We start from the raw sequence: 14,132 nt of genomic DNA on the forward strand, positions 1-14,132 counted from the left end.
CAAAGAATTGAAAGAGAAGGTAGAAGGTGAACCGAGTGATACTAATAATTAAATTAAGTAATTATGGACTAATAATAGAGCTGAATTTATCTCAAAGGAGTTCAATATATTTTTCTCATAGCAAGACATTCAATAAGAGCTCATATCTCAAAGGAGTTCAATATATTTTTCTCATAGCAAGACATTCAATAAGAGCTCATATGAGCTACATGCTGTAATAAAATAGAGTGACATAGAATGTTGGGATAAGAAGGTCAGGAGTACAATTTTGAGAAAATCATATAAAACACTTAATTCATATTAAGATAATTTAACATTGCATACTGACTCAATATATAGGGAAGAAGACAACGTTTCATGCTTTGCAAGAAACTAAACATGAGTGACATGTACACCATTACTGACTAGTTCACATAGTAACTTAATAAGTTATAAAACCTATCATTGAACTCCAAGTTGGATTACACCTTTTCAAACCCCCTCTTTTTCTATCTTTAATTAAAAAGTGCAAACACCCAACAACAACCTAAAGTAAATATGTTTCTTCAACATGAGAGCTTTGGTTAAAAAGTGCAAACACCCAACAACAACCTAAAGTAAATATGTTTCTTCTGTTAGGGAATACAGCTGTGTATACAGCTGTATATCTATATTTGTATAGCTACCTTATTTATATAACTGTGTATCTATATATACCTTGTACATTGTAGGTTTTGGGTTTATGAAAAATTGTTTAATCTTTTTCAACCTAACATGGTATCGGAGAGGTTTTTCTAAAACCTAATTTTTTTCCAGCGCCCTGCGCCCTCGATCAGCGGCGTCTTTGTCTCGATCCGCAGCGCCGCCGCCAGCGGCCAGCGCGCCGCGTCGCGACCAGCGCCGCGCCCGCCCGCAGCGCGCCTCGCGGCTAGCGCCACCGCCCGCCGCCCGCCGCGCCGTCAGCAGCGCCCTCGCCGCTAGCGACCGGCAGCGCCGCCGCCGCGCCAGTCGCGCCCGCGCAGCGCCGTCGGTCAGCGCGTCCCAGCCGCCTCGCCGCGCGCGCGGCCCGGTAGAGCGCGGCCGCGCGCTCGCCGCGCCCAGCGCCCAGCCCGCCGCCGCGCCGCCGCAGCCCAGTACGCGTCCCAGCCGCGCCTCGCCCGGCGCGCCAGCCGGCGCCGCCAGCGCGCCTCGTCGCCAGCGCCCGCCCTGCCGCCGCCCAGCGCGCGCCGCCCAGTAGCGTCCCAGTCAACGCCTCGCCGCGCGCGACCCGGCAACGTCAGCCTTGTCGCCGCCCTGTAGCGTCCCAGCCAGCCGCCCGGCAGCGCGTCAGCGCCGCCCGGTGCCCAGCGTCGGTAGCGCCGCCCGCGAGACCCGCGCGCATCAGCTAGCGCCCCGCGCCGTCCTTGAGTCCCCAGCGGCGTCCAGCGCGCCCGCGCCCGCTGCGCCGTCCTCGGCCCTCGCCGCGCGCCGTGTTACCGTTGGCGGCGCCTGCGCGCCGCCCTCGGCCCAGCGGTGTGTTTTCCATAGCCTCTGCCGGAGTTTCTTATCTGCAAAAGGCGGACGTTATGCTCGATGGCAAAATTACTCAAATCATGGTCAGTCCACTTCACGTGTGCTTCTTAGCGGACTTAATCTTTGGGGTCATGTTGATGGTACCCGTCCGCCTCGGTTTCTTCTAGTCCCGCCTCTTACGGCTCTTCTTAAAGTCTCTGATTATCGGTAGCGTCCTCTTCCGCGTCTCTGACTTGCTCAAGTGGGTGAGGATGATCTTTCGTACCATTGCTATCATCTGTCGATCCTGTGAGCTTCCTATTCGCATTGGGCATTTGTGATCTTTTCTCGACCAAGGCGATTTCAGAGATCATCTGCGCGCACTCTATCTTCCTTCCAGTCAGGCGTTGCGCTACTCCTTTCTCTGAGACTCTCACATCTACCTATCGGCGTGAGGGCGTGCATCTCGGATTCTTCTGCCGTGCTCGATGATTTATGGCGTCGGTGTGATGAGATGACACCCTCTCCTTCTCCGACTGTGCCAAGTGTCTTGCCATTGCTCGGGGATCGTGATTATCTTCGTGCTTATGAGTTTCTCATGCGTCTTAGCCACGAGTTCGAGGCCGTTCGGGCTCGGCTACTACCGGGTTACACCTCAGATGCGCTAGTGATACTCGGCATATGTGCTTCTTGAGGGAGACTCGTCTTCGGTCCTTAGATGTGGTTCCACCCTGCTGCTCCTCGCTCTGTTCTTCTTGCTCCCAGCGGCACCCGAGTCTCGATCATTGCTCCTTTGATCCCGTCTCACGGTCTTAAGCGCTCCTGTCCAGTCCTCATCTCAATCTCGGGGGACCCGGGTTTCTAGTGCACCTCCTCGGCGGTCGATTCGATTGTCATTCTTGCCATGCTCCGCAGCCATATTCGTCTTGAGTGTCGCCATGAGCTTCAGCGGGCTCGGATAGCCGACCGCGGTGCCTGACCCCGCCCCACCCTCACCTACTCAAAGTGGTCCAGCTGTCTGTCGGCGGTTTCGGCAACAATCGGTGACTTTCGGTCGGATATCTCCTTCTTGACTGATACTCACTCGGGATGCCTCCGGCGTCTCCACTCACCCATCAGTCGCCTCTGCCCCTACAGGTATTTCTTCATCCTCTTGGTTACTTGACTCTGGAGCTTCTTTTCATATGACCTATGATGCTACCCACCTTCACTCTCTTCTTCCTTTTTTTCTTCAGATCTTCGTGTCATTATTGCTAATGGCACGACACTTCTGATCCCTAGTCGTGGCCTCCTACACACCACTCATTTTCATATTCTGATGTTGCTTTTTGTACCACTGACTCTCCATGAACCTTATTTACGCTAGCCAACTCGCTTCTCTTGGCTATCTTGTTATTTTTGATGATTTTTGGTTGTCGTATGCGAGGATCGTCTTACGAGGGGACCCTCATTGGGGCAGCCATCGCCATAGTGGGGTGTATGTGCTCGATCATCTTACGTCTTCCATCCTCTTCTACATTCCAGTGACCTCTATTTATTGTTTTCTCTTTATTCGTTTCCATCGAGTGGCATCATCGGCTTAGCCATCCTAGTGGTTCTCGTCTGCATCTTTTCTTATTCATCGAGGCTTTTTAGGTCGTGTTTTTAGTTGATAATTCTCATTCTTGTTCGGGTTGTAAGCTTGGCAAGCAGCTACAACTCCCGTATCCTTTCCGAGTGTGTCTAGAGTGCAGGGTCTCCGTTTGAATTAGTTCATTCGGATGTTTGGGGTCTGCCCGTTTGTTTCAAAGGTGGACATCGTTATTATGTTATTTTTGTTGATGATTTCTCTCGTTACACTTGGATTTATTTTATGCGTTCTCGTTCGAGTTTTTTTAAAGGTTTATATTGATTTCTCTAATATGAGTGCGTACCCAATTTTTACGCCACCATTCGTACTTTCCGTTCCGATTCGGGGAGGAATATCTTTCTCATGAGTTTCGTGAGGTTCTTGCCTCCCACGGCACTCTTCCTCGACTCTCTTGTCCCGGTGCCCATGCTTAGAATGGCCTTCTTTGAAAAAAAGCTGTCGTCATATTCTTGAAACCGCTCGGACTCTTCTCATTGCCTCCCATGTTCCCCCTCACTTTTTGGGTGAGGTCTGTCTCTCTGCTTTAGTTTTACCTCATCAATCTTCAACCCTTTTCCTTTCTTCAGGGTTGTAGTCCAGGGGAATGTTTTTTCTCCAGCCCACCACGTTATTCTCATCTTCGTGTGTTTGGTTGTTTGTGTTATGTCCTCCTTATGCCTCGAGGACGGACTAAACTTTTACTCTCGATCTCGTTCCTTGTGTCTTCCTTGGTTATAGTCCCGAGCACAAAAGGCTATCGGTGTTATGATCCTGTTACACGTCGCCTCCGTATCTCGCGTGATGTCTCTTTTGTTGAGGATCGTCCTTTCTTTGTTCCTTCCCTTCCTCTTCTTCTCACTCCTCTACTACATCGACCGATGTTCGATTTCTCATTGTGTCCTCACCACCTCCTCGTCCCCCACCTCCACTGTATCTCCTCCATCTGTTTCACCATTGACTGTTGACCCTCATGTCCATGTTTTTATTCCCGCTCCTCCTCTTCTGACGGTCACCCCTAGCGCCAGCGGTTTCCTCGATGTGTTCCCTACGGATGATCCCCACGCGTCGCTATCCTCTTCGTGATCGTCATCCCCACGACCGCCTTAATCTTGCCTCTCGACTTCTTGACCTACCTATTTCTCCCTCAATGGCCCTCGAGAGCCATCTTCTTACGAGAGGTGTCAAAATACACGAGTGGCAGCTGCTATGTCTGCTGAGTTGGGCGCTCGGCGCACCTCTACATGGGATTTGGTTGTACTTCCTCCTGGTCTTTGTTCCCATTACACGCAAGTGGGTCTATAAAGTCAAGACTCGCTCGACGCAGTTACGTAGAGCGGTACAAGGCTCGCCTTGTGGCTCGTGGTTTTCGGCGAGGCGAGGGGCGAGATTATGATGAGACTTTTTGCTCCCGTCGCTCATATGACTACCATTCGAGCTCTCATTCACTGTAAAGCTGCTATTCGACGATGGTCCCTCTTTCGACTTGATGTGAAGAATGCTTTTTCTTCACGGGGATCTTCAGCGAGGAGGTTTACATGCTTCCTCCCCACGGTTTTTCTTCTCCTTCGGTTTGGTTTGTCGCCTTCGGAAGGCTCTCTATGGTCTCAAACAGGCTCCTCGGGCCTGGTTTGAGCGTTTCAGTTCTACTGTGGTTGCTGCTGGTTTTCAGCCTAGTCCGCATGATCCCGCTTTGTTTGTGCACTCTTCCTCTTGTGGTCGGACTTTGTTGTTACTTTATGTGGATGATATGATCATCACTGGTGATGATCCTGCTTATGTGGATTTTGTCAAGCATCACCTTCAGCAACATTTCCAGATGACTGATCTTGGTCGATTGAGCTTTTTTTTGGGCATTGAGGTCACTTCTACTGGTTTTCAGTTGTCCCAGCAGCGTTACACATCGATATCCTCGCAGGCGGCTCTCTCGACTCTTGTCTTTGTAACCACTCCTATCGAGCTACATCTTGAGTTGTGTCTGTGATGAGGGGACTCCCTTATCGATCCAGACACGCTATCGTCACTTGGTTGGGGAGTCCGGTCTATCTTACCCTCACTCGTCCGGACATTGCTTATCTTTGTGCATGTTTTGAGTCGGTTGTTAGTGCACCTACTTACGTTCACTATGCCCATCTTTTTGAGGCTTTTTGCGCTATCTTGAGCGACTCGGGTCTCGAGGCCTTCTTTTCTCTCGGCCAGCAGTTCTGCGGAGCTTCGTTCTTATTCGATGCTACTTGGGCTAGTGATCCAGTCGATCGATCGATTACATTCTTGGCTTCTGTTTGTTCTTGGGCTCTTCTCTCATTGCTTGGAAGTCCAAGAAGCAAACTGGTGTTTCTCGGTCTAGCATGAAGCAGAGCTTCGCGCTATGGCTACTACTGCGAGGAGATTGTTTGGTTGCGTTGGCTTTTTGCATGATCTTGGTGTTGTCTCACATGCTCCTACTCCTCTACATTGTGACAACACGGTGCCATTCGAGATCACTTTGAATCTGTCAAACATTCCCTCTCCAAAGCATATTGGTGTTGATGCTTTCTTCTTGCGTGATCGATCTGACAAAAGGCATTACGGCTCCCAGTTTGTTCCTTCCGAGCGTCGACTGCGAGTTTGTTTACTAAATCTCGGACACGGGCACAACATGATTTTTCTCTTGTCCAAACTCTCGATGTTTGATCCCAGTGAGTTTGTGGGGGCGTGTTAGGGGAATACTGTTGTGTATCTGATTTGTATATCTATATTTGTATAGCTACCTTATTTATATAACTGTGTATCTATATATACCTTGTACATTGTAGGTTTTGGGTTTATGAAAAATTGTTTAATCTTTTCAACCTAACATCTTCAACGTGAGAGCTTTGGTGAAAATATCTGTTGTTTGCTCATCAGTGTTGCACTACTTTAAAGTAATTAATCTACAGTTATAAGACCTTTTATGAAGTGAAATATGATGCCAATATGTTTGGTTCTTCCATGTTGTGATGGGTTTTTGGTGATGGCAATGGTGGATTTATTATCACATAAAAATTAAATTACTTCCTTTTGCTCTTGACCCATAGCTGCAATAACCTTTTCAACTAAACTACCTAACTTGCAAGAGCGTGAATCATTCAAGTAGTAAATGAAATACCGTTCCTACAAGGACTTTGTTGCTAATTACCAATTTCTTACAATTAGGATTATTTAGGTGAATTGATCGATATATATATATATATATATATATATATATATATATATATATATATATATATATATATATATATATATATATATATATATATGTGTGTGCTAATTGTGGAAATAATAAGTAATAAAAACTAAAACTACCAAAACAATAGCTATCAAAGGCTTAGGTGATTAATTCAGATGTAAGGGCTTCTAGAATTAAGGTTCACCACAATAATAGATAAAGGACTTTGTATTGGCTCTTTCTTGATTAAGTTTAATTGCTTTGAAGGTGGAATATCCTCAGATACTCACTATTTTTTTTAGAATATAGAGAGTTATCTAACTTAAAATAACTTCTATTTCGTGGTAATTGAATCTAATTAGATCATTTAAGTTATATAACATCCAGTAGTTCTCAAGAAATCATAATATAGATTTTAGGATCAATTCTAGGATTTTCAACACCTTAGTTCACCTTTCAATCCTTCCTTTAGTGCCTAAAATCATGCAAACATAAGGAGCTCAACTCATTCACAAGCATTAAATACCATAAAATTGAATCAAAAGCAAATAAACATTAATACTAAAATAGAAGTCAATACATCATCAATTATTTAATTAAACACCAGGCTAATCCCAACCCTAGGAAAAAAGTTATATTCACTTATATTCGATGTATAATCCAAAAAGTTCAGATCAATCATAAGTCGAAACATGAAAGTAATCAAATTTAAAGAAAGAAGAAACTCTTGATCCTTTTTCATGTGATGGTCTTGTAGATTGATAACCTCCCCCTTGATCTTTGTCCTCTTTCTCCTTTTTGATAGCCTTAGATGATCCCAAGGCCTTAGAAAAATCATATCCATGTTATCGTAGCAAAAGATTCCCTCAAAATCCTCCTTCTTGCCCTTATATAGAGGAGAGTTAAATTAGGGTTGTGATGGTAGCAAAGATCCTCGGCTATGTTAGCTAGCAAATGCGGGTTGTGCTTCTTCTAGGGTTTCAGTCTTTTGAATTTCTATATCATGATCTATAGGTGTGGTAGCTACCACTAGTCATCCACGTTTTGAATAAAGGCTGAGCTCCATTTATCTGCATGTAAACTGATGAAAAGCAATGACTTGAACTAAAAGAGTGAAATTAAATTAAAAACATTGGGAAAGATACATTATCAACTACGAAATAAAACCCAAATCAATTAAAATTTGCTATAAATTTAACACTTATCCGTAAACAAGGCACACAGTGATATGTTATTTCTTCGAACTTCATGTAATCATGCATGTTCCCAATATGAAAATATTTCCATAGGAGTGTTTCTTGTCATCAAGTGAGCCTCCCCAATTGCTATCTGAGTAGCCAGTTAATTTAAAGTTTGGAACTTTCTTATATAAGATTCCAAATCTGTTATTCCTATAACATAATGTAGGATTCTTCTAACTGCACTGATAAGTGCTTGTGTATGCATATGTATGTTTTACTTACATTGAGCATTGCTTTTATCAGATTTTATAGCTCATTCTTGTGTGCTTGTGTTCTTTTATTCACATAGGGTTGTGAAGACGTCCTAAGGAAGAAATAAGCAAAAATAGACTATGGAGAATCTATTTGGAGTTCTTTTGCAAAGATAAAATGAACAAGGCACAATGTCGGCGTTATTCATGAAGGTGTGTGCCGTCTTCCAATGATTTACAAGTCAAACAAGAGTTGGAAGGGCACCTAGGGCAGTCAGACATTCATGACCCAACTTGTGCAAGAGTTTCAAGAGTTCTTCCAATGAATTTGAAGACAAAGAAAGTCACACAGTCTACCACGCGGGTGTGTGCCCGCCTGGATGGCCTCAATGGACAGAGAAGTAAAGTCTGGGACAATTTTTTGCTAAGTGTTGGATTCCAAAGAATTCACACGGCCGGGTGGTGGCCTGTGTGAAAATTTCATACGGACATGTGGCCGTGTGAGTGCTGGTGTGGATGCCCGATTTCAGACCTTAAGTAGCCAATTAGAAGGGTTTTAAAGGGTCTTCTTTTTTACTTTTTGGAGGAGGCTGCAGGTAGGGTTTGGAGGAGGTTTTTGCAAGGTTTTAGGGAGACTATTCGACCATCAACATCGATCATCTTTGGAGTTAAGCCATTGGAGAAGGAAGAGCTATTCTTGAATATCATCATCACGAGAATAGAGGAGGTTTTCTTTATGGAATACTTGTATTCTCATTTGATTTCATTCTTAAAGATGTATTGCTCCATGGAGAGCTAAACCCTTTTGGCCACTTGGGCATGTGAACCCTAGGTTTTATTTGTTTTATTGACTCTTATTATGTTTCCTTTAATTGAGTTTTTTTAATTAAGTTTCAATCTTCTTTGCTTATTGTTTGATTTTTCTTTAGAGTGACACTAGGGTTAAGAATCCATCCAATCATCCTTTTGATGAGTGATAGCTTTATTAGGATTAGATTTAGTGAGGTTGAAGAGTGTTGAAAGGGTGAGTCAAGAGGTAGCGGAACGTCCTTTTTCCCTTCCGACGTGAGATGTTGAGAGTATTCCTTTCCGCTATGGCATACATAGAGCACTAGTAACGGTTGACCTTAGACTTGGGACCGTGTGTTTTTTTAGATTTCCACGACTCATTAAGTCTTAATTAGGGAAGCTTAGTTTAGTCTTGCACTTGAAGCAAAAGTAACATAGGGATAGAATTGTCTGGGTGCCCTACTTTTCTACTGATTGTTTTTCCTCCTATCTGTTGCTTGAATTGTTTAATTGCATTTTAAATTGTTAACATCTAAACTCATCTCACCAATCATTTGTCACTTAGTTTATTTAGCAATACTATTTGTTCTTAGTGCCTAGTCCTTGTGGATTCGACTACCCACCCAATTGGGTACTTTATTACTTTGATAACCCGTGCACTCGTGGTACACACACGCAAGGGGTGTGTCATGCACCCATATGATGCTTGGATGGTTTGTCTATGAACCTAGAAATTACTCCTATAGTAAATAAAATATCCAGACAAGTATGTGCCAGATATATAAGATTTCCAACAATACTCTTATAACTTTTTACATCTATTTCTCCAATTCCATCATCCTGCTGCAGCTTCTCATTTACATTGATTGGTATAGTTGCTTTTTACTATTCTACATGTTAAACTTCTTAAGAAGATCTATAGCGTACCTTTTTTTGAGATGTAAATATAATGTCTTCTTCTTGCTTGATCTCCAAACCCAAAAAATAATGTAGAAGACCCAGGCCTAGCATCTCAAAAGTATGCATCATATCATGTTTAAACTTATTAACCAAAGTCTAAGACACACTATATAAATTATGTCATCAACGTAAATACAAACCAATAACAAATGATTGTTACAATTCACCTTACTATAAAGAGTTAGTTTACAGTCACTTTGGTTAAAACCATGCTTCGAAAAGTACTGGTTCACCTTACTATTCCAGGCTTTGGACAATTGTTGTAACCCTACATAAGGCTTTTTTTTAAGTTTGTCGACTTTCCTTTCACTACAAAAGATAACAAACCAATAGGCCGATCAACATAGATTTCATGAAGTTCTGCATTTAGAAATGCAGATTTGATATCTAGTTGGTATATAAGTCACTTCAACTAAGTAGCTAATGCAAAAAAATGTTTTTACAGTCTCTATTTGTGCCACATGAGAGAATGTATCATCAAAGTCCACTCCCTGTTTTTGTGAAAACCTCTTACCACTAAACATGCCTTGCATTTGTGAACTCTGCCATCTGGGTGATAGTTTGTTTTGAAACCCCATTTCAGCCTTATTGTTTCTTTCACTCTCTGGTAAATTAGATAATTCCCAAGTTTGATTTCCATGTATAAAAGCTATTTTATTCTTCATTGCATCCTACCTACCATTTTACTACTTCATTATAAGTAATGGGATATGCAATTTTGAGTGCAAGACTACATGCCTCAGATATTTACCTCATTGTTTTAACTTTGGATATATGGATATGCATTTTAAAGTGATTCACTATTTGAAATTGGACTACTTTGTGTTGCTAATGAATTTGTTCAATTGCCATCATATTGAATTAGAGATAGTGTAGAAGATTCTTCAGAGGTTGAGGTACTTGTTGGTGTAGGTACTTTAGAAGCTTCAAGAGGTACTTCAAGTGAAATTTTCTCTTGTGTATCTGTATCATTGCTCCACTACAACTTTGCATCTTCATCGAATATTACATTTGTACCAACTATTACCTTAGCTTGAAGTAAAATTATATAGCTTATAAGCCTTTGTTTCAATACAAGAACCAACAAAAATGCACTTTTCAGATTTTGCATCTAGTTTCTAATGCATTTGAGAATTAACTAATGAATATGCTATACTACCAAAGACACAAAAGTGTTCCACAGAAGGTTTAGTACCTTTCGATGCCTCATGCCTCATAAGGTGTTTGATCTTGCACTATCTTGGTCAGAGATAGATTTAATATGTAGATAACCGTAGCAACTACCTTAGCCAAGAAAGTATTTGGAAGAGCTTTCTCCATCAACTTCCTCTCTACGACTCAATTTTACTAAGGGGTATAAGGAGCTATGAGTTCTCAATGAATGCCTTTACCTTCACAATATCTTCTTAATTCTAGAGACATGAATCCTTCTCCTCTTTCAAATATTTGATTGAATATCCTCTTTACTTCTCAACAAAAGTCTTAAACCTTCTAAAACTTTCAAATACTTGTGACATGTATTTGAGAAAAAATACCTATAACAAATGAGTATAATCATTTGTTAATATGAGAAAATAAAAATTTCCCCCTAGTGATTTGATGTGCATTGGATCACACACATCAGCGTGGATCAATTCTAGAGGTGATGAAGCCTTCCGTACTTTACCAAGGGAAAATGAATGCCTTGTTTGTTGCCGTAGATACATCCTTCACAAACACCAATATGATCCATATAGGGCAACCCTTTCACCATGTGTTTATGACTTAATACCTTCAAACATTTAAGGTTTCAATGCCCGTATAGTTGATGCCATGATGAGTGTACAATTGTATAACATTTAATGTTATTATGTTCACTCATTAGGTGTTATTAGAGTAATATTATGGGATTTAAGAGTAAATTTCTTGAAAGGTCACCTACCTTTCATCATTTTGCAAATTAATCACCCATCTTTAATTTGAAGCAATTTGGTCACTCACTTTCAATTTTATAACACCGGCAGGTCACCCGGTCTTCTCCCGCCCCCTTTTGCTCAGGTGGCTGCCCGAGGGAGTGAGTCAAGCTGCTCCTGACACGTTGTAATGGGACTGCAGTTTTGTTATGTGATTGCCTTAAATCAATACGATTTTTGCTATGTGACAGTGAATTTTAGAATGAATGTCTGTTATGTGTTTTTTGGTGCTAATTTATTTAATTATTTTTGTGATATTTCACAATATGTTCTTGCATTATTTTGTGCTCTTATGAATCCTGATTTATTAAAATACTTTTGGTATGTAGTTTTATTAGGGAGTTTTTTTTAAAAAAAATAATTTATATTTAAATATCACATTAAGGAAGTTTAATTATGAATCATGATCTTTGTATTTTTAAAAATTGTAGATGGCTACAAATGTCAGAAAGGATCAATTATCTATTATGCAAATATTTTTAGCTGCGACTTATGCCGTCAAGTTGGCTTTGCATAGCAAAAGACGTAGAGTTTGTAGAGAACCATCAAAAAAATCGGTTAGTAATTAGAGAGCAATATTTGTCCAAGCTGGTGGACGGTAATGACACCACTAGTATCAACATGGTCTGTATAAACAAATCCACCTTCTTTAATCTTTGCTCTATAATGAGATGAAAAGGTCTTATGAGAGATACGTTGCACATCACCATTGAAGAACAACTATTGATGTTCCTACATACTATTGGACATAACCAACGCAATCACGTCATTGCCCATAATTTTCTTCTGTTTGGCGAGACTATTAGCAGATACTTCAATCATGTGCTTTATGCAATTGGACAATTACGTGATGAGTATGTCCACCCACCTAGTACACAAACACCAACATATATAGCATCGAGGTCTACATTATATCCTTATTTCAAGGTAGTCATACAAACAATTCTTAGTTATACTTTAATAATGATAAGACTATATCGGGGCGCTAGATGGGACCCATATCCATGCTTCTGTTCCTGCATCTGAAGTTGTAGCATTTCATGGACGGAAACCATATTCTACACAAAATGTGCTTGCTGCTATGGACTTTAATTTACATTTCACCTATGTCCTTGCTGGATGGGAAGGTTCAGCACAAGATACACTAGTCTTACGTGATGCACTCGAGAGGTCGAATGGCCTATCAGTTCCTGAAGGTATCCATTTTGTGTAGTTTAGTATAGGTTAACATACGGCAATAATCTATTAATTATAATTTTGTCAACTGTCATATTTGATTTTTCTTAGGAAATATTACTTGGTTGATGCGGAATACGCTACAAGACCAGGATTTTTATCTCCTTGCAGGGATGTTAGGTACCACCTCAAAGAATTTGGCTCACGAACACCGGCGAACCATAAAGAACTTTTTAACCTTCGCCATTCATCAGCTCGTACGACAATTGAACGTGAATTTGGTTCTCTTAAGGGGCGTTTTAAAATTCTCACATCTAGACCATTTTTTCCATTCAAAGCTCAGGCTAAACTAGTCTTGGCTACTTGTATTCTACATAATTACATTTTAAGTGTGGGTGAAGATGCGTTTATACCATCTGAGGAAGAGTGGAATCCACATCGGGCACCCTCAAAGGGTAACACAAGGGAGCAAAGAGAAGAGGCCCAAGAATGGGTGGCATATAATAAAATGGGAGATGAATGGATGATTGATATGATGGTTTGCTATATTGAACGACAAATTTTTGAAACAATTGATGATGAAGATATTTTGATGCGATTTCAAAATATATAAAGCTGAAGGATATAACTCCCACTTTGTATTAGTCATTAGCGGTATGTATACATTGCATTTTTCCGAAATGTTATTTATTATAATCTCAAGTTTCAAGTTTGACTAATATTAAATAGTTTAATATTTATTTATTTTTTTTAGGATAAGTCATCATCCCCTTGATTTTGTTTTGGTTCCACCGCTGAGCGAGACCATATCAAGTGTAGAGTTTACATTCTTCAAAATTTTAGATGTATTAAGAGGAGGCTTTCACAGTTCTTGTATACAAGGGTCTCACAGAGTAATCAATATTTGGGCTTGTGATAGTCAAAAATATTAAATTACCAACAAGTGCAAAGCAAGCTTGTAGATTAAGAAGTCAATTTTTCATCTCTTCAAAATTTCAAATTGGTATGTAGAAGAGTGGGGTGAAACTCACTTATGATTATTCCAAACCTCTCAACTATCTTCTTTACATAATTTTATTAAGAAACAAAGTCGTGTTCCTTTACTTTTCCATCTCCTAGTTAAGAAAGTGCTTAAGTTCTCCGAGATTTTTTATATCAAATTAGTAAGGAAACTCATTGTAAAGTTTAGAAGCCTCCGATTCATTATTTCCGGTCACAATCATATATATCATTAATATATAAAAATAATTATACATTATTATTCTTGCTACTTATAACAAACTAGCTAGAATCTAAATCAGATATTATATAACCACAAAATTGCAAAAACTCATGACAATTTTTCAAATCAAGCTCTTAGTGCATTCTCTAACCTTCTTGAACTTGTAAATTAATATGGATGAGTTTTTGAAACATAGCTGTGGTTGCTTATTATAGATTTCTTTGTCTATCTCACAATAAAAAAAATAATTTCTAATTGTTATAACTTCCATCCCTTTGATGTTGTAAGAGATATTATAACAAGAACAAATGTCATCTTAGCTACATGGCAAAATATCT

General features: G+C 40.7%; 1 protein-coding gene across 1 annotated transcript; it reads left to right on the forward strand.

Moving 5' to 3' along the window:
* The first annotated feature begins 209 nt into the window (after positions 1-209).
* On the forward strand, positions 210-2,164 carry LOC120267357 (atherin-like). The gene is made up of 3 exons (XM_039275006.1): positions 210-214; positions 796-1,212; positions 1,828-2,164. Exons 1-3 carry the CDS (start codon positions 210-212, stop codon positions 2,162-2,164), a joined length of 759 nt encoding a protein of 252 aa, XP_039130940.1.
* Positions 2,165-14,132: the final 11,968 nt, after the last annotated feature.

The sequence above is a fragment of the Dioscorea cayenensis genome, chromosome 8 (assembly GCF_009730915.1).
Source record: "Dioscorea cayenensis subsp. rotundata cultivar TDr96_F1 chromosome 8, TDr96_F1_v2_PseudoChromosome.rev07_lg8_w22 25.fasta, whole genome shotgun sequence".
Taxonomy (NCBI): Eukaryota; Viridiplantae; Streptophyta; class Magnoliopsida; order Dioscoreales; family Dioscoreaceae; genus Dioscorea; species Dioscorea cayenensis.